Source organism: Pseudorca crassidens, chromosome 20 (genome assembly GCF_039906515.1).
Source record: "Pseudorca crassidens isolate mPseCra1 chromosome 20, mPseCra1.hap1, whole genome shotgun sequence".
Lineage (NCBI taxonomy): Eukaryota > Metazoa > Chordata > Mammalia > Artiodactyla > Delphinidae > Pseudorca > Pseudorca crassidens.
Genome location: NC_090315.1, coordinates 29,265,411 through 29,293,055, shown reverse-complemented (window position 1 = coordinate 29,293,055; position 27,645 = coordinate 29,265,411). Strand labels below are relative to the sequence as shown.

The 27,645-nt window shown below is 51.5% G+C and overlaps 1 protein-coding gene across 2 annotated transcripts; it reads right to left on the bottom strand.

The window, feature by feature from the left end:
• On the bottom strand, nt 1–25,746 carry NOD2 (nucleotide binding oligomerization domain containing 2). 2 transcript variants are annotated; one of them, XM_067718325.1, is made up of 12 exons: nt 25,354–25,746; nt 24,008–24,474; nt 22,057–22,162; nt 16,877–18,692; nt 12,926–13,009; nt 12,611–12,694; nt 10,235–10,318; nt 8,257–8,340; nt 7,655–7,738; nt 5,892–5,975; nt 2,678–2,761; nt 1–1,191 (listed from the first exon to the last, which is right to left on the bottom strand). In XM_067718325.1, exons 2-12 carry the CDS (start codon nt 24,464–24,466, stop codon nt 1,119–1,121), a joined length of 3,042 nt encoding a protein of 1,013 aa, XP_067574426.1. In that variant the 5' UTR covers nt 24,467–24,474; nt 25,354–25,746; the 3' UTR covers nt 1–1,118. The 2 variants fall into 2 exon arrangements, with proteins under 2 accessions (XP_067574426.1, XP_067574427.1); XM_067718326.1 differs by lacking the exons at nt 24,008–24,474; nt 25,354–25,746 and adding an exon at nt 23,673–23,995.
• Nucleotides 25,747–27,645: the final 1,899 nt, after the last annotated feature.

Genomic DNA, 27,645 nt, shown 5'->3' with positions numbered 1-27,645 from the left:
TTGGGAGAAAAAAACCAAGTGGTTTATAAATATTAACCAGTTTTTCACAGATAACAGTGTTTAAAATAATAACACTTGCACAGCACCTGACAGTTTAGAAAAGCTTCAACATGCATCATTTTGAAAAATTCAGAATAAACATTTGCTTTATAAGGAAGGGCCTTTGATTTTGCCCTGTAAACTTTTGATCCATAACTTTATATCCTAAAGCATTCTGGCACATATAAAACTGAACGGTCTTTTATGAATATATTTTGGAAGTCTGCTTCCAGAGTTCAGTTCACAGGCATCAGAGTGGGGCTGTTCAAACTTCTGGCCCAGATTAATTTTAAAAAGCTGCATTTGGATGGGGAGTGGTTTCCAAAGGTTTAACTGAAAAGTAATTGATTTCACTGGAAATAAAGGTCCAGGTGTGATACCAGCTGTAGTGTGGTCATATTTTTCTTGAAAATCTAGAATGTCTTGAGGAACACATGGCTGTCATGTGTCCCCTCTCAAAAATGTCTTAAGTACCAGAGGAGAGCAGGGTAAATTGAAGCCTTTCCCATCCAGGATGTGTGGGGCGTTGAGCGGAGTGGGAGGGCGGGAGGAGGGCTGGGGTGTAACGGAAGGAGCAAAGATGAGAACGCCAGTATTCTGAGTCCTCAACCGCAGAGGAAGCGCCATGTACAGGGGTCCAGGATGAGTGGAGGAACTAGACATAGAGAACAACCTAATGGGTGACCATGAGTTGAAACACAGCAGAAAGTTGCTTCCTGAATACCCCTCCTCACGTGGAGCTCTCTGCACCAATAAGCACGCAGTGGCATCCGTGGCTCCTCTGACCCGTGTCAGGTTGGCCCGAGACCAGCCCCATCATGTAGAGGGGGGCTGCCCCTCTTCTACATCCCAGGATTGAATCTTGGGAAGAACTGACAGGAAAAATAGGCTTTGGGAAAGTCTGCTCTGCGGGGCACTGATGCGCCTTCCTCTGCCAGGACAAAGGTGACCTATTGGGCTGGCCCTGGGCAGGACCAGGTTCCATCTGAGTGGACTGCTGTCAGGCGTCATCCCGTTTCTGGGATCCAAACCCACGGCCTGCTCCCAAACAAACTGAGATGAACGTTGACCTGGAGACATCAAAGCAAGAGTCTGGTGTCCCTGTGGCTGAGCTTCTCAGTTTCCTCCGGAGAGAAAGTGTTTCCTCGGAGCCTGAAGGGGATAAAGCAAAGAGAGGTTTGAATAAGACCAGGACCAGAGCAGTGTTTTCAACCAGGAAGCTGCCGCTTTATGAACTCATGCCTGGATGGCCTGGCCCTCCGGCCCAGCTGCAGCTCTCCTGGGAGAGAAGTCTGTGCAGGTTTCACCTTCTGTCAGCCAGGATGGCTCATGAATCACTGTGCACGATTTAACAAGCCTTCATGGCCCTGCAGAGTCCACACTGGGCCCAGCCAGCCCTGACTCCCAAGGCTGGCCATTCTTTTTAAGGCAACAGCAGAATCTGTCAAGAATGCAATGAGCAAATCCCAATGTCCTCCCAAGCTCTGCCAATAACACCAGAACCCTTAAAATATCAACCTGATGCTAGCTTGTTCCCCCCGGACACAGAATGTGACATTTCTCAGAACTGTGCAATGGTTTAAGAAAAAAAATAAAGCCCACGCTCTACGCAGGACCCGAGGACCTCACAGGCTACAGGGATTACACAATCGCACAGAAAGGAAAAATCTCTCCATCGTAGGACAGATTTTTACAAGTCTTTATTTTTAACTTCATCATTTGATAGCTACAGTTGCTACTGCCTTGATGTGCTTTTTGAGGGAGGGACAAATCTGCATATGTAAAGCAGGGTTCACGAGCTTTCAGGGATGAGGCATGTAATATACAGCAGCCGAAGGGGCCTGGCCCAAGCCAATCGGCCTGGTGGGGTTTAGGGTCAGCCTGAGCCGGTTTGCCCAGCTGAGTGGGGTCAGCCTGTCCTCTACTCTGCTTAACTACTGGCATTCTAAATGGAGTTCCAGAGTGGCCAGCTTTTTTTGAGAAACCCCTGAAAGATAGATTTTTATAGGGAATGTCCTCATTTTAAGATATTGGTTTCTAGCCCAGTGCCTGAAACATATATAGTGTCATTCACTCATAACATGTTAAATCAGGAGAAACCTTTCTACCTATAATCTGAGTGATAAATCTGTATTTATCCAGGGGAAAAGAAGAGGGAGAAATCTTTGAAGTTGTGATGCACTGCTCTTTTCAAATACATAAAGGAACATGGCTTTTCATTACGTATAAGACTTGGAAACACTGGCCAACAGTTCCCATCCTGTGTAACAGCCGCCCAGAACTGCAGAGGGTCTAATATAAGAGCATTGACCTGTGAAGGCAAATGGGATATCCAGGGAAGGCAAGGGCTGAGTTCTTTTCTCTGTTTCCCTCTTCAACCACACCCCAAATCCCACACGATTGCCTAGAACAGAGACATTCCTGAATAAACGCTCATGATTTAAAAATGAGAGAGTTGGTCCCAGCTTAGAAACATGATGACATCTTTCCCAGGGAACCAGACCCATCACATGCAGAATGGGACTAAATGTCAGGGTCATAAGGGATCTTAGAAATTCTCAAGCTTCTCTCTCCCTTCACCCCAATTTATAGATTGGAAAACTGAGGGAGGTTAAAGAGGCCTGCCCAGGGGCCTTACCAGACTTCCAGGATGGTGTCATTCTTTTCAAGGGCCTGCAGGAGGGCTTCTGCCCCAAGGGAGGTGATGCAGTTGTTAGACAGCCTGGAGAGGAAGATGGAATGGTGAGCTTTCAGGATGCTGGCTTGTCTTCCTCAGCCTGTTTAATTAAAGGAGGCTTCGGGAGCCGGCCAGCCTCCTGAAGCCCACCTGCCCCCTCAGCATGTCCCTCTCCTGCCAGAGATTCCCAATGAGCTCATCCGCAAAGGCTCAATGCCCAAAGTGAAATGCACCCCTCTCTCCTCCATTCACCAGATGAGTATTAAGTACCTGCTCCCTTAGGAAGGAGCATGGTGGTTAAGTACGTGCATTTTAGTGCCAGACCTCCTGGGTTCAAATCCACCTTACGCTACTCCCTTTTTGATCTCAGGCAGATGAGTCCCAATTTCCTCATCTGTAAAAAGGACCTAGAAGAGTACCCACCTCATGGAGTACAAGAATTAAACAAAGAATGGCATATTCTGAAGCACTGGGCACTGTACTTAACTGATAGAAAATAATCGATGAACAGTAATATTGTCATTTAAGAGCCTTGGGGGCACAAGGACACAGACTAAAGAAAATATGAGGTTGGAAATGGGGAGGGAAGATGGTATACAGTCAGGGACAGCAGGGGGAGAGCCAAGTGGTCCCCACACTGCTCTTTTGCTCACAGCTGGCCTTCTATAATCTCCACTACCTGGCTTCCCCCTCAACAATTTCAGGAACTTCGGAGAAGCTGACCCTAAGGCAGTGCTAAAAATAACAGCAGGCGATATTTTTAGAGCTCTTACTATGTGCCACGTCATAACCTACATCACCTGGGCTCACGCTCAGAACCCTATGTGGAGGGTTCAGTTTTTACCCCATTTATACTTGAGGCAACTGAGGCACAAATCCAAGCGGGAACGGCTGGTAATGGTGGAGCTGGGGCCCAAACCCCAGCTGTCAGGCTCCAGAGCCTGCAGTCTTGACCAAGGCCTGGCACAGACCACGTCTGGAAGAAGGATGTAAGCTTTGCTTTCCTTTTTTAGGATATGTGAGAAGCTTGATTTTTATGGGGAAACAGTGGAGGAGGATACAGTTCAGTGGTGCTGAATTATAAGACTCTCGACAGAGCAGCGTGGGACATCGGCGGCGCCCACTGCCTGGCATCTGTGGGGTTCGAGTGGGGTAAGTCTATGACAGTGAGGGAGGACAAATGCGCCTCATCCGCACACGGTCGATAATAAACCAGATATTGCCAAGAGCCGCCCTGCGTGCAAAGCCTGGGATCCCAGCGCAGACAGACCCAAGCTTCACCAGGGCCTCCGAGCCCGAGCTTCATCCGTGTGACGAGTGGAAGTGTTTTCCCCAAACACTTGGCAACTTCCTAGCCCCTGTGAAGCAACACAAACAAGTGTTGCCAGAGTGGATGGCGGGTTGGCAGCAAAGCAGACGTTCTCCCGGCTGCAGCTGTCTGCTGGTCTCGGAAGGTGAGTGTTTTCCCCGGGCCACGCTTGCCAGGGCAGAGGCCAGTCTCCTCTAGCAAAAAGGGCCATCTGCTGGTGCCCTGACATACCTGGGAAATGAGACCTTTGGCACCATGGCTGGTGTGACGCCAGCCTCAGAGAGCACCGTTCCACAAGCCTGTGGTGACCACTGGCTGGGCCCCTGCTCATACCCGCCGTCCCTCTCCTTGTGGCGTGGGTCCCTGACCACCGAGTGCGCCTCTAGTGGTCCCCTGATCGCCTCCCCGGCGACACCACTGCTGCCCAGCCCTCCAGCTCTGGACCCGCAGGACCTCCATGAGCTGCCATCCCCTTTCACCAGCTTCCTCCACTGCCCTCAGCCTGATCCACTTTCCATCTCTCACCTGGAAGGGTGCAAGAGCCTCCTGGCTGGTCTCCCTGCTTCCATCTTACCCTCCTTCCACCTGTTCTGCACAAAGCAGTAAGCACGATCTTTGGATGATATAAATCAGGTCACATGACTGCCCTCATTAAAACCCACCGAAGCCTTCTCAGTGTCCTTAGAATAAACTCCCGAATCTTCCCCAGAGCTCTGAGGCTGCTGTGGCCAGCTCCTTCCCACTCCACCATCCACTACAGTCCAAGCTCACAGGCCCTCCTTCTGTTCTCAAAACCACCAAGCTCGTTTCTGCCACAGGGCCTTTGTACTTGCTGTTCTGCCCACCTGGATTGCACGTCCCTAAGACCTCAGCATGGCGGGAACCTTCTTGTTATTCAGGTTTCAACTCAGATGTCACCTTCTCAGAGAGGCCTTACCCAGCAGCAACTCCCCTACCCTCTCCAGTCACTCCCTGTCATCTCTCTCTGGAATTTTCTTGAGAGCACTTATTACTAACAGAAATGGTCTCATTCGTTTACTTGTTCATCATCTGTCTCTCCTGTTCAAATGTAAGAGCTATGTGAGCAGGGGCCTTTTTACCACTCTATCCTCAGTGCCTCAAACAGAGCCTGGCACGGACTGGGTGCTCCAGAAACATTTCTTGCATCAATACATAAATGGATGAACACACACATGAGTAAAAGCAAGCATGCCTGCCTGCATAACACACCAAGAGGAGCCACTGGGAATGACCATCAGAATTCTCCAGCCTGAGTCAGAGAGGACCCCTGGAGGGGGGGAAGGGCCCAGCCTGTAAGTCACTATAGCGGATGCTGTGGGCAACCCACCCATATTGCCTCAGCTCTCACCTCTACCTCTGAGGGCTGCTTGCCGGGAAGACCCCCATTCTCTGCCTGAGGCCTTCCTGCTGACCCCAGGAGCATGGTCAGCCATGTTCGGGGCAAGCCAGATGTGCCAGAAAACGAATATCCCCGCAAGCACACTTCAACATGTGAAGGACAGCAGCTGGTGGACAAACACCCCCGCTGCCTCTCGCCCACAGCATTGTACCCCAGAGGTCCCCCGGGATAACCGGCTTGAAAACACACCTTCTTTTGGTTACTGTCCCTCCCCGGCCTCATTTCACTACCCTCTCGCCAGTGTTTGCGGGGACTACCTCCCAAGTAAACAATGTACACTGGAACCCCTGCCTGGGATTGGGGGAACGCAGAAAAAACAGCAGTTTTCTACCGGGCCACTTCCTGTGAGTTAGCCAGGTTGGGAAGCCTCCCAGATCTCTGATTCAGAAACACCCCCTCCCAGGGCCAGTCATTACTGGCCCAGCTCCTGCTTACAGGTTCCTTACTTCAGGACTTTCAAACTTGAATTTTTCTCCAGTCCTTTCGCGAGACAGCACACACCTTCATCCTGGACATGGTTCTCCTCCAGGCTGGCAAGAACAAGGGAGAAAACCCAGTTGATATGGTAATGTTTATTATGGAAGATGACGCCAATAAAAATGAATGCATGTGCCCCCCCCCCCAATTAAGAATATCCAACATCTGAAAACCCACATTTACCAGTAAAGTAAGAACAGGCCAAGCAGGGTATGAGGGTTCTCAATTCCTGGGACATCTCTGGGAGAGAATTTGCCCCAGGGCTTCTTCACATAAGAAGTTCCCTCATGTCCCAGTGACTCAATACCCATTTTCCCTTTCTTTCTCATTAATGGAAGGCTAACGTCATTGGGAGCAGCCATGTGCTTGGTGGAAAAACTATGTTTCCTGCTCTCCACTGCAGCCAGGGTTGGCCAAGTGACATCCACATGGCCACCAACACATAAGGAGAAACTGACAGATGGGACCTCTGGGAATGTTCTTTAAAGGGGAGAGACCCAGCCTTTTGCCCTTCCTGGATATAGAGACTGAACCTGGACTGCAGAAGGAGTGCTGTGGGTGCTGCAGCAGCCACCTTGTGACCATGAGGAAACCAACCATGAGGATGAAACCGCACGCTAAGGATGTGAAGGATTAGAGAGATAGAGTCCAGACCCCTGCTGACCTCATGTAGCTGCCATACCAGCCCTATGCTGCCTACCTCCAAACTGCATGTACATGAAAACATCAATCCTTTACAAGTTTAAGCCACTGTAAATAAAGGTATTCCATCACTTGCAGCCTAATGCAGTCATAACCGAGACACTCACAGTGAGGCACTCCTCTAACAAGAAATTCCAATCAGGATATACTCAATGGTACACTGGCAGTGCTAGTGAGCCCTGGGCCCTGCTAGTGGGCCCTGCAAGGCCCATTGGCAATATTCATCTTGTGGCCATGCTCATAGGTTTCAGTGCCTTTATGCTTCCCGGAAAAATCAAACATTCAGCATTTTATCTCCCTGATATAATTTGGAACTGCCCAGAATATTTCAGAAGAAGGCTAGACAAGTGGCAGCTAAAGGATGGAAAGCTTGGAATCAGGATAAATAGGATTCATGGTTCATCTTTTAACTTCCGCCAAACTCCACTCCACCTTGCACGTGACCCTGACTTTAATATCCAGTGTCCTTAGGCACTCACATTCACCTCGAAAAGACAAAACAGCAGTCATTGGAGCAGCAGCAGCAGCAGCGAGAGTAGTAGAAATACTGTCACTACTACAGTTTCACATTTATGGAGTGCTTACACACACTCCAGACACTGTACTACGCTCCTCACGAGCATTACCTCATTTAATTCTTACAAAAGTGTTTTATAGTGGAAAGCATCCATACTCTCATTTTACAGGTAAGAAACTTAAGATTCAGAGATTGTTACTTAACTTGCCTAAGATCACAGCAGGCCTTGAAGGTCAGCTGGCTGGATTCCAGAGTCTGTTCTCTTAACCATTATGCCCCAGGGAGGCAGTAAACAAACCAACAAACCAATCAATATAATTAAATGAAAAGAATTAGCACCTATATGCCAGGCTCTATAAGCTTCATGTCACCCAGGACAAAGACAAACACAATCACCCAATCATTCAGTCATCCACCTTTGTCTTACACACACAATGGCTTCCACAGAGGAGGCCAGAGAATGAAGAAAGGCTGATGTCTGCCTCTCTAGAGCAATGAATCTCCTAAACTCACCAGAGTTCTTCCAGGGCCATGTTCTTTTCCAACATCAATGCTAAGGCTTGAGCGCCCACACTGCCAATGTCGTTCCCCACCAGGCTGGATGTAATCAAGGAACAAAAATATGTCAGAGCAGGGAGGGACCTCAGAGATAAGATAACCCATGAAGTGCAAAATGCATGGCACACATTGCCCCATGTCCTAGTCTGCTCTGTGTCAGACATCACTAATTGATTACAGTGCCAGACATCACTAATTGATTACAGTGCTCTTTTTCATTAAGCCCAGAAGTAGCTTTAGAATCCTTCCCAACATAGTGTACTGGGCAGCCCCCACTAACAGACTGGAGTTGGCCCTTGAGCTAAAGTGTATCTGATCTAGCCCAAGACCTTCAGTGTACAGATAGGGAATCAAGACCCCCGAGAGGAGAAGTGACCCAAAGTCACCCAGAAAGACTCAAGTGTCCTGATTCCAAATCTAGTGGTTTTTCTTTATCATCCAATTATCTAATACAGGGGGCTAAAAATGAAGTTCAAAGGTCTTCAGAACTGGCCCAAGCGCCTCCCTCCTCCTATTGGCTCCCCCATGACAATTTCAGGACAAACACTGAGGCATACCTGAGCCACCTCAAGCTCCGGTGATCACCCAAGGCTTCAGCTAACGCCTGGGCTCCCCTGTCGCCCACCTTGTTGCCCCAGAGCCTGAAAAGTCCAACAGAGCCAACAGACAGTGTCAGTGAGAACCCACCATGTGTTCTAGACATGTGCCTTTCCTCTCTATGGCCCCAATCAGAGGGGCAGGACCACCCAATCCCAGAAAGGTCTCAGGGGGACTCCTAGGTCCCAGCAAAGTGAACTTGCCTCCATTTTTGGAGGGATGGCCAAACTTCACTCAGGTTTCTTTAGCTTCTTTAAATCAGCCTTACAAACAAAATAGTTAGAGACCCACCCAGTGTACACCCTCAGGGACGAGGAACTCATGCTCAATGCCAATTCATGGTTGTGATATTTTTTCCTGACATTAGATCAGATGTGCTTGTGCTAACTGCCACCCACGAGTCCCTAACTACCTCTGGGACCACCCAGAACAAGGCTAACTGTTCTTCCACAAGCCAGCTCTTCATTTCTTCCTCCTTCTTCACATCCCCAGGCCCTTCACGGCATCTAACTCCACCTTTTGGCTCATACACCTCAGACACACCCTAATTTGGACACACCCCTTTTCAAAGGTGAAGCCCCGGTCACACCTTGGGACCTGGCTATTTTATGTGTGGGAAGTTAGGCTGGACCTGTAGGTGCCCACGTGAGCAGAGACAGTGGCCCTGAGATGCTCACTGCACTTTCACTCATTAGGTGAATAGTTATTGAGCTCCGGCCCTGTGGCAGCTCTGCTCTGTGCTCCGGGGATGTGACACTGTAATAGCAAAAACCCTGCAAACAAGCTAAAGTGTGCATCGACATGCAACCAGCTAAACGCATCACGACATCCACCAGAATACTGAGGCAGCTGTTCTTTAAAAAATGAGATCATGTCATATGAGAAAAATGCCTACAAGAAAAACAAAATGCAAGCTACAGAACAGTTTGTATTATATGATAGTGTTTGGGATTTTAGCACGGGGCCAGGCCCAGACAGGTACCTTAATAAATAACGTGTTGAAAGATAAACATCCCCCGATGTGCAAGATGTGATCTCAAGCAGGAAGGAACTCGGTGGGGCCGTGGCCACCCTTTCCTAGACTCTGTGCTGCTACCAATGCATCCTGGAAAAGGTGCTGATGTCTCCAGCAACGCGGTCCCACTCGGGGCTCAAACCGAGCTGGAGGGCAACTTGCCTGCCTATAAAATGGGTTGGAACACCCAGCCCTAAGGTCATTCTCTCTTCCTACAGTCTTGGGTTCTAAAGCCCCCAGTTATTATCAAATGGATCCTAGTTTACACCAGGAGAAGATAGGACAGGAGAGGGACTGCAGGGAACTGTACAGGTACAACACTGGAGGGTATCGCTCTGCCCAGCAAACAGAGGAAGCCCCACGCAGGGGCCCTGAGGTCTGCAGGACTGTCCTCTCTGCCTGCGTCTGACCCCTCTCCCCTCCCTGGCAGGCCTGATGACCCTACAGGTGGCAAGGGCTCTGCAGGACTTGGTGCAGCCCCTCCCATCCTGGGTTCAGTGTCCGAACTTCCCCACTTCCTTCTCTCTCCTTGGCTCTCACCCCAGGCCGCGCATCATCTGGGGAGCTTTTCAAAATTACTGATTCCTGGACCTTGTATCTGGATATTTCATTTAATTGGTCTGGGGCAGGCAGTGGCATTCTTCAGGAGCTCCCAAGTGGTTCCAACCTATAGACAAAGGTGAGAAGCACAGCCCTAGCACCCTCGAGGACTTCCTGCCACCGCTCATGGGCTCTGCCCTCCCCCAACCCTGACATCCTGAACTTCCTGTTTATTGAGCTCGAAGCAAGGCAGAGGCAGCCTAGGGCCGCCCACGCTCTCCCTGCCTCGCCCTCCCCACTGCAGCCTGGGCGGCCTCTGGGGCCTTTTGGCTTCGCCTGCCCCTGAATCCTCACAAGCCCCTCCGCCCCAGAATCCCACCTACCCCAGGAACTGCAGGGAGGCATTGGCTCTGAGCCCCTGGGCCAGCACCTTGGCTCCCGCGGCTGTGATGTGGTTGTTCCCCAGCCTGGAAGGAAAAGACAGAGGAGGCTGAGAAAGAGAGCAGGATGGGAGGACCCTTAGTGCCCCGAGACCGGGGTCTGGTGGGGGAAGTGCGGCCTGGACAGAGAAACAGGGAAGAAAGCTTTGAGGACTTCTCTGCAGGATGCAGGAACCAGCCCTCCAGTTCCAGCTGGGCAGAAGCAGTGCGTGCTGTTCACACGCAGTGCATGCTGTTCACGCCGGGGGAGCTCCCTCAAGGCTCCTGCGGACTTCATTTTCTACCAGCAAAGGGAAAGGAGTGGAAGGGCCTGTTTTGCAAAGCAATGGGACAGGTTTGAGCAGGAACCACAACAGGCAGCCGCCCAGCAAGGAGGCTTCCCCCAGGGAGCAAGGGTGACTCACTGTTCCACTCTCTCCTCGCTAGACCCTGCCTCCCCCCTGCAGCCTTCCCAGATTCATTGTGGCTGCCCGGTAGCCTCCACCTGTTTGGAAAGGGCCTGGAGCGGGCCAAGGTGGCTGAAAGAAAGAAAGGGATCCTGCTAAGCCTTCGGGCAGGGGTCAAGGAGGGGGTTTCAGCAAAATCCAGACACCTCAGAGAGTTTCAGGGAGGTTCCCAGAACTCTCACCCACAGCTCGAGGCTTCCTGGAATAATAATACAGTTTCATCTTTCAAAACACTTTCATACACTTTAAGCCACTCTGGCTGGCAACAGTCCTGTAGGGCAGGTATTATTATTCCCTTCCGGAAGGGGTGTGGCAGCCTTTCAAACCTCTGAGCTTCCTGGGTAACGAAAGGCCCCAGCTGCCGTGCTGGGAAGTCCGACGTCCCCTCTGCACCAAGGCCTGTTTCCAACAGGCTGCTCCCAGCCAAGGACTGGAAGACCTGAGACTCCTCTGCTGGGCACACTGGCTGGAGGACTCCCCAACAGCCTTCCGTCCTCTCCCCGATCTGCACTGGGGTCTAAGATGCTTCCTCCCACCCCTCCTTCCTTCCCTCTCTCCCTCACTCAGGGTCAGACCTACACTGCAGTCGGCCAACTCTCCCAGCCTCCCCCAGCTTTCTTCCCCGATTTTCCCTTATAGGCATTTTCCCCAGTAAACGTGTTGCACATCTAATCCCTCCTGGGAGCACTGGACGAACAGAATAAACGTGCTGAGAACTTACGTGATTTACCCACCATCTTTCAGGCACTAAGCTCCCTGTAGAAAGCACTCACTATATTGTGCCAGCTTTTGACGTATGTTAACTCGCTTAATCATCACAACAACCTATGAGGTAGCTATAACCATTATCTCCATTTTAGAGAAGGGAAAACAGAGACACAGCGATAGTGGGCTGACCCAAGGTCACACAGCTAATGAGAATTCAAATCTCAGGGATGCTGGACCCAAACCTTGGTTGGTCTGGCTCCAGAGCCCTGTGCTCTCAACTATGATGCTATATTGACCAAAAACACAGGTCTCAAGTTCTGGGTGCACCACCTTTCTGCTACCCTACAGCCCTCCCTGGAGGTTGGGCCAGCCCAGCTCTGGCCACAGCTGCTCTCGGGTTCCAGAGTTGGGAGGAGCAGGTGGTGGCAGCAAAAGAGAGTCCTTGGTACAGAATGACACCTCCGGTGCTGGCCTCAGCAGCCCTGCCTGAGACGGAGTCAACAATTTCAAAATGGCAGCTCCTATCCCTAAACCCAGCCCAGCAGGTAGAAAGAAAGGATGGAGGCAACTCCTCACTTTGTCTTCTTTTACTGCCTCATAAATCCAGGAGGCAAGAATATCCCAGAGAGAAAGAGAAGCCAGGCCAACCCAGGGACTAGCTGGAGGGGCGACACAACAGTGTCAGATGGGAGAGAGACTCCAGTTGAGGCCGAGAGGGCTGGGAGCAGCAGAAACGCAGACTTCCCAGACTGGACCCCCCCAAGCAGTAAAAGGACCTTCTGAGAACTTTTTGGCAACTGGCTGCCTCGCTGCGGTGACAAGTGACGGCTGCATTCCGCCCCCTGCCAAAAGCGTGCTCAATGTACATCAGGGAACTCGGGCACCCCAGAGAGCTGGTGACACTCTTAGACACAGGGAACAAAAAGGTCCTGGAAACCCTCTTCAGTCCTGGGAGATAAAGGTCAAAGGGCAGGAAGCCTCAGCGGAATTGGTCCAGAGTTTGCTGGGGCGGTCACAGCACTAGTGAAACCCTGCTCACAACGAGACACTGCCCCTGTATTCAGCAAGGAGATCACGCGCCCCATTATGAGCCGAGAGCAGACCAAACTGATTCAGTTGTGGGGATGAGAAACAGTCTCCAGGGGTAGGGAAGCCCCAGGCTCACCTCAAAGCCAAGAAATTCTGCTTGCATGCGAGGAGCTTGGCCATGGAGTGTGCACAGTCGTCGGTCAATTTGTTGTTGAAAAGACTGGAAAGTTCCGAGAGAGAAGAGACATGGAGATGAGATGAGGCACAGTGGACAGCAGCCACCCAAAGCCCGGGTAGCCGGGTCCCTCAAGACAGGAGTCCCCTGTGCCCTCCGGCCATGCAAACGTCCCTGTCCCAGCCTGTCCCTTGCTCACAGCTGTTGCCCAGGCGGCATGGCCTGGAGTGAGGCTGGGGACACGGGGCCAAACGTCCACGGCCCAGCCTGACTTACGCTAACTTCTGCAGCTGCTCACAGCGAAGAGCATGTTCAGTGAGCTTGCAGATGCCTCGGTCTGAGACGTTGTTATCTCGCAAGCTGATAAAAGACAAAATAAATAAATTTGAAAACAGAGCCGATGAGAGAGGGGAAAAAACAAACAAAACCCCAAAAGAGACCTTTGCTCAAGCCAGAAGTGTCAGCACCTGTGCTTCTGGGAAACGCTGCAAGGAACGAGCACCCCGGAAACGTGGAGACTCCCCCACGCCTGGCCAGGGTGCTGACGTCACTCACTCTGTAGGGTGGGGGGCTTCGGAAGTGGGGACCCAGAGCCCACGCAAATAGATAAATAGACAAATAAATAAAACAGACTCTCGGGCCCCTCCCCTGGAGCTGGTGAGTCTGCAAGTGTGGGGAGGGGCTCAGGGACCTGTGTATTTTAATAACCGTGCCCATGATTCTGCATCTTCAGGCCAACTTGGGAGGCCCTGACTTAAAGGTTAACACCTCAAGCTCTCTGGAGTCCCTCAAAGGAAGTTCTGATCCTGGCAGCCACTTACTAGCTATTTGCTGGTCCCTTTATCTGTAGAAAAGGAAGGATGGTAATGCCGACCTCACTGGGCTCTTGGTGAGGATTTAAAGAGATAGCGCACGTAAAGCCCTGTCCGCACCTGGCACATAGTAAAAGCTACCTGTAATATGATCACTGGCACGTGTGGAGCCCTTCCCAATAGTAACAATATTTAATCTTCCTTAACCTTTTTTTTTTGTTTTTGTTCATTTTTTTTTCTTCTTTAATCTTTAATGAAGTAGGTACTATTCTGTCCACCAGGGAGAAGGAAACTGAGGCCCAGCAAGTGAAGCACCTTCATTAAGGTTGCACAGCACCTAAAGGATTGCCGCCTAGGTTTTCTGGCTCCAAAGGCCACTCTAAACGATGCCGTTGTACAGCCTCTCCCTTCCGGCCTGCTCTGGGCTCTTAACGTCAGATTCATGCATTGGTGGATCACAAAATCAACTCAGAAGGTTTAGAGCAGCAATTTTACATTGGAAAAAGAAGAGAAAGGAAAAAGAGAGCAGAGTGTATCACGGTTAATAAGTCATTTTGTGAAATTTCAACCTGACGTGCCCGTGTGCTTCCTCACACCCTCTCTCACTGTGGGTCACAGTCAAAAAACTTCGAAAGCCATCGCCCTAGAGTCAGAATTGGGGTCTAAGGAAACCTACACGCATTGGGGCACTTTGTGTATGGGGCTTCTTGAAGCCTGAGGGTTTCGGTTGGCATGGAAACAGCTTCAAGTGGGAGAGATGCAGCTTGGCACTGTGGGAGAGAAACCTCTCTCTCTCTTTCCCTTTCTCTCTCTTCCCCCCTTCCCGCCTGCCCTCCCTGTCTCTGACTCTTTCCCTCTGTCCCTCTGCCCCGCTCCCTCATTCACTATCTGTCTCTGTCTCTTTCTCTGTCACACACAGGAAATGCCCACGCAGCCACCTCATGGTTTCTGCCCCTCCCCGGTAGCAATGGCGGTTTCAATACCAAGTGTGTGGGGGGTAAATCTCGGTGGAACTTGGTCAGGGACTTTCACTGTCAAAGGAAAATCAGGCTGGTTCCCACAGAGCAGCAGTCTTCACAGTGTGGCCTCTGAACCGCTTGTAGCAGAATCACTGAGTTAAAAACCTAGATTCCAGGGCCCTCACCTCAGACCTACAGAATGGAAACCACTGGGAACAGGCCCAAGCATCTGCATTTCCACAAGTCCCTCTGCACACTCCGGTCTGAGCGTTAGAACCAGACCATCCTGGTCTTTCTCTGAAAATCGAGGCAGGGCCCCAGCCTCCACCCAGCCCTTCCACACACCGTGGCAGTCACGTGGGCCTTCCCAGCCCAGGAGAAGGGAAGCCACCCATTCTAGGGATCCATCTATGAGGATTATCCAGACCAGAGGTTCTTGACCCCCTGGGGTTCAAGGACCCTTGGGAGAACTACTTTGGAGGTCCATTATCCAGAAAAACACACATTCATATTTCTATCAGAACAGCGCCCACAGACAGGTCTCGAAATTCCTGAGTGAATATATCATGATTCCTACTTCCTGGGGAACGAGGGTATTGTGCTGCCATCTTCTGTCTACCCGGCCAGATCCGCTCTCCCCCTTCTCTGCCTGGCTCTCGGTGGGGAGCTGATTCCAGTGGACTACATCGCGGACACCCTGCTCCAGCTCCCTGTGGGTCAAGGCGACAGTGAGGAGGACAGGAAGGCCAGGGTTTACCCCCAGCTCTCGCCCTTCCAGGCTGCTGCAGCCTCGGTCCTTCCAGACAGACCTCTGGGCTTGCTCCTCTCGGCCAAGAGCCACTCCTCCCATCCCCCACCCCTCAGGTCTAAGAAGGCCAACAGCCCTGTCCCTACCCCATCCCCACTGTCAGCGGCCCCAGGACCCTGCACCATCTCTACCTGCTCTTCCTAACTCCTGCCCAAGCTTTTGTAAGCTGTCCCTTCATTAAACTCTCCTCAAGTCATCCAAATCAGCTTCCTCCCTATATATACATGCTTATCACATACATTAACTATGTACCATATACATATTAACTCTCTATGATATGTTACATTATTATTGCATTGTATTTATAAATCTATGACCACGGTCCTGATAACAAAGGCCACCACACAGTTTCTAGTAGAGATCCACGTGTTGGGCTCCGTGCAGAAAAAAAAGTCTCGCTGCTTTGGCCCAGAGAAGGTAGGTCACCCTAATAAAGTCAAGGAGAGGTTTCTTCTTTGCTCAGGGTCAATCTAAGATCACCTGGGGTAGACCAAAAGCCCTGGAGAGGCTGTGAGTCCATTTCAAGTTAAAGCTATAACTTCTGCATTCTCAGAGGTTTCAAGCAGGGAGCAGGAAGGCTGGAAGGGAAGCTGGGGAGCCTGCAGCATGCTGGCCACCTGACCTGGGCACACCCTCTGCCCTCATCCGGCCCAAGATGTGAAGAGAGGCCCACGGGGGCTGGAGCAGAAACATGGGAAAGCTCACACCTTCAGACAGGGGCTGAGAGCGGTAAGGGCCAGGCCCAAATCTCTGCACTACATAAGGAATAAAAAAGCAGGTGAAACACTGTGGCCACGTTCTATCTCTTGGGTCTCGAAATTTCCATCTCATTGGGATTTTAAAGACTCTCATGGGACTATGGGATTAACAGATGTACCCTACCATATATAAAATAGATAAACGACAAGGATTTACTGTATGCCACAGGGAACTATATTCAATATCTTGTAACAATCTATAATGGAAGAGAATAGAAAAAATATATAGACATAGACATATATATGTATAACTGAATCACTTTGCTGTACACCTGAAACTGATACACTATTGTAAATCAATTATGTCAATTAAAAATAAATAAATAAATACATTTTAAAGGATAAAATAAAATCTCTCATGGGGTGCAAGTCACCTTTGATTTGGAGGTGGTTCCTACACATATTACACCCAACTTTGCCTGTGACTTAAAGGTTGCCCTGGTGCCTCTGAAGCCCGTCCACACACAGGTTGCTTGTGGAGAGCAGAGACTGGTAACCAGAAAGATGTGATTTGTGAATCCTAGCTCTGCCATCTCCTATATGACCCTGGACAAGTTACCTCATTTCTCGGAGCCTCTAATTGAGGATAATGGGGAAAATAACGTCCCTGCCTATAGCCCAGGGTGGTCATGGGGATTAAAGGAGGTATTTCTGGGAAGAGCGTAACACGGTGCCTGGCACGTGGACCATTTCATGAATTACGACTATCACTATCATAAGTCGAAACTAAGGCCCAGACTGGGGAGGGGACTCGGCTGGGGTTGCACCAAAGGGGTGGCAGGGCCTGGGGCTGGGCCTGGATTCCTGGCTCCCAGCATGGGGCTCCCCTACCTGCACCCCGATGGTGGCATTCCCCCTGTGCCCAGCCAGCATCGCCCAGCAACACTCACTAAAGAGCCTTGCAGACGCCGAGGCAAGGCAGCAGCTGCTCCACACCCATGTCGCCCACAGAGTTGTGGTCCAGCTGCAGGGCCACAGGCTGCTGGAGGTGCCGCAGCACAAAGGCCAGGGCAGCACACTCGGCCGGGCCCACGCTGCAGAATGTCAGCTTGAGATGCCCGACGTCCAGCCTACGTACAGCCTCCCGCGCCAGCCGCTCCTCCTGCATCTCATACAGGCTCCGGATGAGCCAGATGAAGCTGGGCATGGCATGCACGCTCTTGGCCTCGCCCGGCACGGCTGGTGGGATGGAGCGAAAGTGCTTGCGGAGGCTGCGGGCCAGACACCGCCGGGTGCAGGCCTGGCGCCAGAGCAGGGCCTTCTCAGACACCTGGCACTCGGCCAGCAGGCCCCGGTGCTCCTGGGACAACAGCCCCGCCAGGAAGGCCGCTGTGATCTGGAGGTTGTGCGGCTCGGCCCCCTGCAGCAAAGTGGCCACGCTGCCTTCTTTGCACCCGGAATCCCGCATGTGCAGTTTGGACAGCACCCCGGCCAGCGGCGAGCAGCCAGGCCCGTGACAGTTGAAGAGGTGTCTGAGCGAGGATGGCGGCGTGTCGGCACTGAGAGCGAGGTAGAACGCAGCAAAGAAGCACTGGAAAGTGATGTGCAGGAATTCCAGGGGGGCTGTACTCCCAGGCACGACCGTCTTGGCACGCACCAGGAAGCCAAGAGAAACCTCCTCACTGTCGACGTGTGCTGCCTGCAGCTGCCTGGGGGAAAACACGTAGCAGCACGTGCCCAAGCCCCACAGAGCCAGGCGGCCGAGGTGCAGGAGGGTGAGGAGACTGCCCCGAAGCAGGCCAGCTCCCAGCCCATGGGCAGCTGAGTCTGGCGGGGAGGCATGCAGCAGAAAGTGCTGCAGGATGAGCAGGTACATATCTGTGGTGGTCTTCGGGGACACCCCGCCCTGCAGCAACAGTTCCCGGTGGCATTTGGACACCATCCAGGAGAAGACGGGCAGGTGGCACAGACTGTGCAGGGCCGAGGTGGCTCTGAGGCAGCAGATGAGGCGCTCGGCCACCCCAGGCTCGCGATGGCGCTTCCTCAGGTACAGTTCGATGCCCTCTTCCGAGAAGCCCTTGAGGTTGAGCTCCGTGCGCACGTGCTTCCTGAGGCTCGCCGACACCGCATCCGGACGGCTGGTCAACACCTTGCGGGCATTCTTTAGCAGGTTGCCCTGCAGAAGGTTGAAGAGCAGACTCTGGACAGACGTGGGGGCGGTCGGACAGCAGTGACGGTCTCGATCCGTGAATCTGAACCTGAACTCGTCAAAGCCGTCGAAGGTTAAGAGGATGCGCTCGGGGTGGTCGAGGAGGACCTGAAAGACGTCCTGCTGGCCAAGGTCGGGCCAACAGCAGTGTTCAAAGAGCAGTGTCCACACCGACAGCGGTTTCGCCAGGCACTGCAGCTGCCGGCAGCTGAATGGGAAGACGAAGATAAATTCCTGGAAGGCCCTCCCTGAAGCCCAGAGCAGGTGCAGCTGCTGCAGAAGCGTGCTCTTGCCGCTGCCCGCCTCGCCCACCACCAGCACAGTATCCGCGTCTTCGTTGAGGTGGCCGCGGGTGCTGAAAAGCTCCTCCAGGCCCAGGGTGGCGGGGCTCTGCTGCAGAGGCCCTGCCATGCCCGCCTCCGTCCGGATCTCTAGAACATTCTCTGTATATATTTCCTCCAGGCAAAGGCTCTCTGTCCCATCATAGGTGCTCAGGAAGCGAGACTGAGCCGATACCATGGTCCTCAGCTTGGACAGGTACCTCTTACAGGCGGCATCTGGAAGACAGAAGAAACAAATGAGGTGGCACCGTGATGAAGATGGGACCTGACCAGAGGGTGGGCTGCCTGGGGGAATGGGATGTGGCACAAGGGCGGTGCTCATCCTGGCTCTCCACTCACAAGCTAGGGACTTTGAGGTTGGTCACGTAACCTTCCCAAGACTCAGTTTTCTCCCCTGTGAAATGGGAGAAGCAGTGGTTCCTACCTTACAGGGATAGGGACCCACGTAAGAAACCATGGCCCAGTGACGATCATGCATGGCGGTTCTTTGTTCAGCGTCCCACACAAAGTGGTCAAAAGACATTGCCTAGCACCATTATCATTACTGACATTGGAAAGAGCTGTAGAAGATTAGAAGGAGCACCAGGTTGGGGTCAGAAGACCCACATTCTGATGCCTGTCCCACCATATTGGTTCAGGAGCTTTAGACAAGTCCCCTCACCACTCAGCCTCAGTTGTTCTTTCTAAAGGCAAACAAACCGGGCTTAGGAGCCCGGTTTCTGAAGTCAGATACACCTAAGTTTGAAATCCGGGGCCAGGGACTTCCCTAGTGGTCCAGTGGTAAAGAATCCGCCTTCCAATGCAGGGAACACGGGTTCGATCCCTAGTCAGGGAACTAAGATTGCACATGCAGCGGGGCAACTAAGCCCGCGCCACAACTACTGAGCTCGCACACCTCAACCAGAGAGCCGGGGTGCGGCAAACTACAGAGCCCACGCACTCTGGAGCCTGCGCGCCACAACTAGAGAGAGAAAGCCCGCACGCCACAACTAGAGAGAAGGCCACGCGCCGCAACGAAAGATCCCACATGCCGCAACTAAGACCCGATGCAGCCAAAAATAAATAAATAAATCTAAAAAAAAAAAAAAAGAAAGAAATCTGGGTCCACCATCAGCTTGGGCAAGCCTCTCATCCTTTCTGGCTTCAGTATTCTTATCTCTAAAATTGGAGACAATTCACACCTTGAAGGATTGTTTTAGAAAGAAATGAGATAAAATAGAGTTTAGAAGAATGTTGACATATGGTTAACTCTCACAAAATGGTGTTGATTATCATTATTGTTATTGGGTATGATAGGCACAACAGTGGCCCACATCTTAATCCTCAGGATCTGTGAATGTTAAATTACTTGCAGAAGGGACTAGACAGATGTGGTTAAACTAAAGACCTTGAGATGGGAAGAGTATCCTGGATTACGTGGGTGGAGCTAGCACTGGATTGTGTCAGGGTCGCTGGGATGCTCCAGGCAAGGACTTAGACAAGGTTCCCTGATAAATATACACTTCCCCATCCTCCTCATACAACCCTCTGCAATAAAAATTCTCATGTCTAGGATGTGTCCACAGAGCTGCTGTTTTTCCTTTATCATCCTAATACCAGCCTGAGCAAAACACTCCCTGTGTCAGGGGTTAGTTCTTTTTATAGGAAATGGGGAAATTATGGTCCAGAAGCCCAGGGCGGTGGGACCTCAGAGCATCACAGCCTCACTGCCCCCAACCAGGTACTGACCCATTTGTTCTCAGCTCAAAGACTAACAGGTAATTCTCACCGAGCGCTCTGAGCACACTGAAGCTGTACTTATGGTCGTCCAAAGGACACACCTTGTGATTGTGCTTCCTGTTCTGTTCCCAAAGCTGATGATTGTCATTGCTTTTTTTTTTAAAAAAATATTTATTTATTTATTTACTTACTTACTTACTTGTTTGTTTGGCTGTGCCAGGTCTTAGCTGTGGCAAGCGGGATCTTCATTGCCACATGCGGGATCTTTAGTTGCAGCATGTGGGATCTTTTAGTTGCAGCATGCAGGCTCTTAGTTGCGGCACGTGACATCTAGTTCCCTGACCCGGGATCAAACCCAGGTCCCCTGCATTGGGAGTGTGGAGTCTTAACCACTGGACCACCAGGGAAGTCCCTGTCATTGCTCTTAATGCCATCTGGATAAACTAGGAGCACTGAACGGAGACCGAAATATACATATTTTCTCAATACTCTGATTTCCCATGCCAGGTTTTCCAGCTGCTATCAAAATTCTCCAGGAAAAAAAATGTATCTCTCATTTTTTTTTTTTTTTTCAGTACGCAGGCCTCTCACTGCTGTGGCCTCTCCCTTTGCGGAGCACAGCCTCCGGACGCGCAGGCCCAGCGGCCATGGCTCACGGACCCAGCCGCTCGGCGGCATGTGGGATCTTCCCGGACCGGGGCACGAACCCGTGTCCCCCGCATCGGCAGGCGGAGTCTCAACCACTGCGCCACCAGGGAAGCCCCTATATCTCTCATTTTAAAAACAAACACATGTCGGTCATCACTTCTGGAATCGTCATCCTGGGGAATCTGGCACCATGACACAGTGTTACAATGTGTGAAGAGCCAGCTGTGCTTGATGATATCAACATTAAACATTAACCAGGGGTCAAGCCAGGTACCACGCTCTGGGCAGCATCCCCTGTGACAAACCGACGCCTGTGTTCTGTTCTCAGGTGAGAGGGCGCACACCCAGGTGCCAAGCACAGCCTTCCGACATCCTTCCCACAAGCATGCTCACTGCCCAGAGGGCAAGGCCCAGGGTGATAAATCCATCTGTCAGAACCAGGCACAGTTCAGGGACCCTGGGTGCTGATGAGGCTTCCTGACGGCAATGTGGGAATAAGACACACCAGGCTTGCATCCTCTCTTTACAACCGACAAGCTCTTCTCCCAGGAAAAGAGGAAGTGTAGGTGCAGACGGCCTAAAACCAGATCCATCCTCCCCTACCTTGTCACTCAATCTCCCTGTCCCCGTTTCCACATCTGTAAAGTGGAACAAACAACACCTACTTCTCAAGTTTGTTGCCAAGGACAGATATCGTAAATTAAGCACCTGGCAGGATGCCTAGGATGTTCGAGCTGGGCCGTCCAAGCCTCTCCCATTCCTGAACTGGGTCGGTGACCATGTGAAATGAGAGACACCACATTATCTAAATCCATCTGGCTCCTGAGTTTCTGATGATGAGTAGCTAAACTGCAGAGATCAAGAGCTACCAGCCATTAAAAAGTGTACCCACATCTTTCCAATACAAGAGCATGGCTAGTAAGGAACAGCTGTATTAGCTCTCAGGACAAGGTACCTCCAGTGATCACTCCGCAGTGCAGGAAGAAATAAAAGCAAGCCCTAATACTACACACATTAATCCAGTTAATCCTCCCAATAGCCCAGTGAGACGGTGGTGATGCTGCCCTTAAAATGAGGAAACTGAGTCTTAGGGGGGTTTGCACGGCCAGTAAGTGGGATTCTGACAAGTCTCATGCTGGAGTTTTTGCTCTTAAGCATGAATCTGAAAGTCTTTCTCTCCCTTTCTGATGAACTGAGAAGAACACATATATACCTTCAAAAGGCAGGGCCAACGGGACAGGTAATTCCTGAACACATTGTAGAAGGAAGGCAGCCAACCCATTCGCCTTCACTGTGGCAAGATCAAGGAGCCTTCTTGCCTGTGGGGGAAGCAAAAGTCGTTATTTCTCCAGAAAGGCGGATGGAGAAGTGTGGGAAGGTTTCTACTGATTACGACAATACCATGGGCCTCTCTCTCCCACCACAATAAAAGGCCAGAAAGACATCCCTAAACAAGATGCATTTAAAGAAGTCAATACAGTATCGGGTAGTGAAATGAACAGCTGAATATACACATCCAATCTGGTTCCCGCTCAGGACCCATTGAAAGAGTGAATAACCGAAAATAGGGGGGAAAAAAAGAGCCATAACCCTATAAAGGATAGGAAAAACAATTCTGGAAGATGTAAATCACTTGGTTGAGAGGTGATTTCATTGAGTCTCTATAATCCCTCCAGGGCCAGCCTCAAGGAGCTAGTGCTCAGGGTACAACTGTAGGTTTCAGGTGCACTAGTGAGAGAGGACCAGAACATGTCTGCTCTATAAATACTTGAACATAAATACTACAAATACTTTAAACCAGCCTTGAACAGACTTATTCCATCAGTCTCAACCAGGCTTACCTAAACTCACGTGGACACCAAATACGTATTTTAAAAAATAGACAAAAACGGTAACTAGAAAGTTCCCCAACCCAGCCCCTCCTAACACTGCAATGTAATTCCAGTTCATTCATTCAATAATTCATTATTTCTTCAACAAGTATTTCTTGAGTGCCTACCACGTACAAGGCTCTCAACACAATACGCTTTAAGACAGAGCCTGGCACGTAGTAGGCATCAAAATAGATTCTGGATGAATAAATTAATGGTGAATGAATTAGTCAAAGCACTGTGTCCAGCACTGGCCCTCTCATGAACTACTGTGAGCTTTTTTTTTTTTTTTTTAGCGGTACGCGGGTCTCTCACCGCTGTGGCTCCTCCCCTTGCGGAGCACAGGCTCCAGATGCACAGGCTCAGCAGCCATGGCTCACAGGCCCAGCCGCTCCGCAGCATGTGGGATCTTCCCTGACCGGGGCACGAACCCGCATCCCCTACATCGGCAGGCGGACTCTCAACCACTGTGCCACCAGGGAAGCCCCTACTGTGGGCTTTTTCAAACCACTTTTCTGGGACTCAAATTTCCCAATCCATAAAGTGAGGTGTTAATGACTGTTCCATCTGCATCATGGGAGGCCTGAGGTTCACTATTTGGGGGAAAATAAAACAAAGAGTTTCAAAAATACCCAAAAGACACTCTCTGTTCTTGTGGAATGTCACATTCAGAGGCAGTTATCCCAACTCCAAACGTCTATGATCTAATGCAATTTCCTATTAGAAATCCTATGTGGGCATTTAAACTATATTAGTACATAGTATGCTATATTCATTATTAAACACAGGTTTAATTTAATGAATTTTTATCATCTGTTGAGCTATTCATTTAAAGCAGACAGCATTAAAAGTGTACAAGTACAGAATATCACTGATAACAGAATTGATAGTAGCCAGCGGTAACGTTAAGGAGCGCTTACTCCGTGCTAGACACCGTGCTAAGAGTCACGTAGCTCACCTCATTGAATGCTCCCATCTGTGTTTCACGGATGAGGAATCCGAGACAGGAGAGATGAAGGATGGTGAGTTTCCATAGAGAAGCCTAAAGTCACAGGCTTTGAGCCTGCGTCGTCCTGACTCCAGAATCCAAGATGCTCGCCACCATATAAGGCTGCCTCTCGTCAGAAGTGGCATGATACCAAAAATCCAGAGCACCTTTTTCCTGCTTGGCTCCCCTTAAAGGGGAAGCGCCACGACCCAGGTCTCCCCGCAGGGCCGACTTCACAAACCAGTCTCGGTAACTAAGCACGCTTTTCCTTTGAATTCTGATGAGCAAAGAGGGAAGAGCCTTACCCGCTGGGATGATGTGAAGATGGGCCGCCTGATTTCATCACATTCGTACCGGCTGATGAAACCCCGCGCCTGTGTCAGGTCCAGCACGCCCTCCACGTGGCCGTGGAGTCTCCTGACGATGGCTGGCCGGTGACTCTGCAGGTCACGGGCTGGGTGGGGTGAGTGGGGCTCCCAGCAGCCGGGAAGCTCGGGGGGCTCTCTGTCAGCCTGGGTCTCCCGCACAGCCGCAGTGAGTAGTTCACAGCCCCAAGCACCCTTATTCCAGACAGTGTCCAGGAGGCGCCTGGCCAAGTGGGAGACAGGCTGGCCCAAGAGGCTGAGTCCCTCGTAGTCCTCCCAGGAGAGGACTTCCCAGGAAAGCAGCCAGTCCAGAACGCTCTCAAAGCCCTCCAGGGACCCCGAGACCAGCAGCTCCACCAGCTGGCTCCTCTGTGCCTGGAAAGCGTCCTGTGCGTACATTTCACAATCTGTGGAAGAGAATGAGGTCCAGTGCAGGACTTCTCAGGAAGCAGGCAGGCGGCAGTGGAGAGGGCAAGTCAGCCCCACCCTGAGACCAAGACGGCCACAGTTCTACCCTCAGACATTACCAATGCAAGCTCCCCACTGTATGGATGTACAAACTGAGGCCCAGAGAAGGCAAGAAACTGGCTTGAGTTCCCACAGAGGGTTTGAAGCAGCCAGGAGTTAAATCAAGGCCCCTGGCTCCCACATCCATGCTTCATCCCTGCTTTACGAAGTTTTAAAAGGCTTGAGTTAATATTAGGAGCGATGTCTCCCAAGGGATCAGGGAATCAATTCTCTTTGAGGCCATATGAGAGGGCCCTTACATGCTGGTTGGATTCAGGCTACCGCAGCTCTCTTTTCAACAATGGCTAACATTTATTAACCACATACAACGTGCCAAGCACTATTCTAAGTGCTTTCATTAACCCTCCCAACCACTGAAGTGGGTACTAGGATCAGCCCCATTATACAGGTGAAGAAACTGAGGCACAGAGAGGACTGAGTACAACTGAGGCTTGAACAAGGGTACAAGGTAGACGAGGTAGAGCTAGGATTTGAACCCAAGCAGTGCAACTCCAGAAGACGTGTCTTTAATTCCCTTATATTTGGGTTCTCCACAGGGGCCCAAGCCCAGGCCTGTGTAGGTAACCCACTGCTACCGCCAGGGACAGACCCAGAACATTGCTATAAAGATGCCAACCCAGGTGAAGCGAAACTCATGGTACAAACTAAGACGTTTCAAAGCTTATGGGTGTACTGACCCCAGTCCACTGCCCCCTCCCCAAATGCCCAGGCCCTTGCCACCTCCCCACTGCCTTCCACCACACACTACGTGCCGTCACCTCTGTCGATGGCTTGCTCTGGGCTCAGCCTTCAGACTCTGGGTCCTGGGAATCTGTGGGGAAGCGATCTCACGGAGCTTCAGGCCCTGGGAGTGTCCCCACGCGGCAGAGAAAATCTCTCAGCGGGGCCCCTTCTGCGACAGTCACAGAATCTAGGGCTGTGAGCTGGGGCAGTGCCCGCAGAAAATGAAAGTGAAAGGAGGTAGGCATGGAAAAAGAAGAGGAACGCCAGCTTCTTTCTACAAAAACGGGACATTCCAGGATACTCAAAGGAGCAGACGCCAAGGGGCTTGGAAAGTCTGTGTATTTCCTATTGGTTGTTTATGCGTCTAACTCCCATCTTGGCCCAAGCGGAAGCCTGGGTTTTATTCATCCTGGCATCACTAAGCTTGGCATGGGGCTGGGCCAAGGGGAAGTACAGTGGGAACGTCCATGAATCAAAAACCCACTGAGGGAAGGGGTGGGGCTGGAACTTCCTGCGCCTGTCCTCATATGCCATCCAAAGCAAGGGAAAGGAGAAATCACCAGCTCAGAATGCTGCAAACACTTAGGCTGGAAGCCTTGCGCTGGCCAAATGAGGAAACTGAGGCAGCGAGCTTACCCATGTGTCTGGCAGCTTGGGAGGGAGGGCATCCTCAGTGCAGAGGCCACCATATACCAGAAAGGAAAATAGTTCTCTCTGGCCAAGCAGGTCTCCTTCTTGAGCCCACTGCCAAGCAGAGGAGTCAAGAGGGGAGAGGTGGGGAGACGGGAGAGGAGAGAACAGGATGGGGTAGGAAGAGCTCTGGGCTTGACCCTGGAGTGGTTCTCAGCCCCATCACCACCCCTGCCCAGGTCCCGGGGAAAAGAACTACCACCCACCCCTCCGGAAACAGCCCAGAAATGGGGTCAGCACTCTCTTTCCAACCCAATGCCTGGAGGGCATGTGTGCAGCCAGAAATTAAAGAAGTTGAAGAGTTAAGATGAGATAGGACATTCCCTGCCCCTTTTACTCAGAGGATGCCTAAGGACGGACAGCTGTTCTCTCCTCAGCATCGGGAGAGCCTGGACCACCCTCCCCGCCCCGTCAAAGATCATTAGGCTTAGAGTAGGCATGGCCAAGTCATCTGCAGGCAGGCCTTGAGCAGGAAGGCAAGGCTGAGTGGCACAGGACTGGCAGGGCTAGATTTGCCCACAGATCCCACATCTCTCCCGGGGGAACCCCCGAAAAGATGGGCAGAAGCCAGAGGTGGCCAACCAGCTGTGAAGAGCTACACAATTCTCAGCAGTTCTGGCACAGAGCCTTCACCCTCCACCATTAGCTGCACTGGGAGACCCCACCAAGCCCAGTGATCTCTGACACACCCGCAGACGTGCCAGGCCACAAGTGGACAAGCTACAGGGAAGCAGGGGCCCTTCCCAAACACTCCGAGTCTGGGTCAGCAGATGGACGCTTGAGCCACACATATCCAACTCGTGATGTCAGGGCACCTGGAGAAAGAGGGAGGCCCAAGCCAGAAGGTTTGCTGCTCTATCTCCCCACCGGTAGCTGGGAAGTCCCAACTCTGTCCTGGCCTTCTTCCGGAAACCTCAGAGGTGGGAGAATCCCCAAGGGCCAATCTGGCCAGCACCCTGTCTCTAAGAAGGCATTGTTCTTTCCCATCTTAAACATCCAGGGCAGAGGACCTGGCCTGTTGCTGTCCTCACTAACCAGCACAGGAAGTTCCTCATTATGTTGAACCAAAGTTTTTCCTGCTTCAGTTTACATTGGGAATGGGAGAAAACAGATGTCCATTCATCACCTATCTCATAAAAACTGTCCCTAAAATCCTACCTCTTGCCCCTTTACTCCCTGCTCAGACTTCCCCTCTTCAGACTAAATCAGCCTCTCTCTGTTGCCTTTTCTTCTCTGCTTCAATTACTGCAACTTTGGAGTCATCGTAGCCTTTTCTCGAGGAAGGTGAGGCCTGTGCAAAGAAAAGGGCACTTCCTTGTTGAAACAGAGGGTCAAGTGGAAGGGGTAACCCACGTGGGCACCCCTCATCCCCAAGCCCAGGCCAAGCCCTGACATCGCCCTCCCTCCTGAGACACAGCCAGTCTGGTTTCTCTGGAGCCCTGAGCCGGTTGATTTCCTTAAGTGCTGAAATCTCAGCCCGCTGGGCCACTGCAGACAGAAGAGAGGGAGGCCCTGGGAGCTCAACCGAACTGTCCTGCTCTCAGCTGGGGCCACGCCCCTGCTGGGGCAGTGGACCCATCCCTCTCACTTCCTGCGGCATCCTCCATTCTTGCCCCCTTCACCAGGCTTCTCTCTGG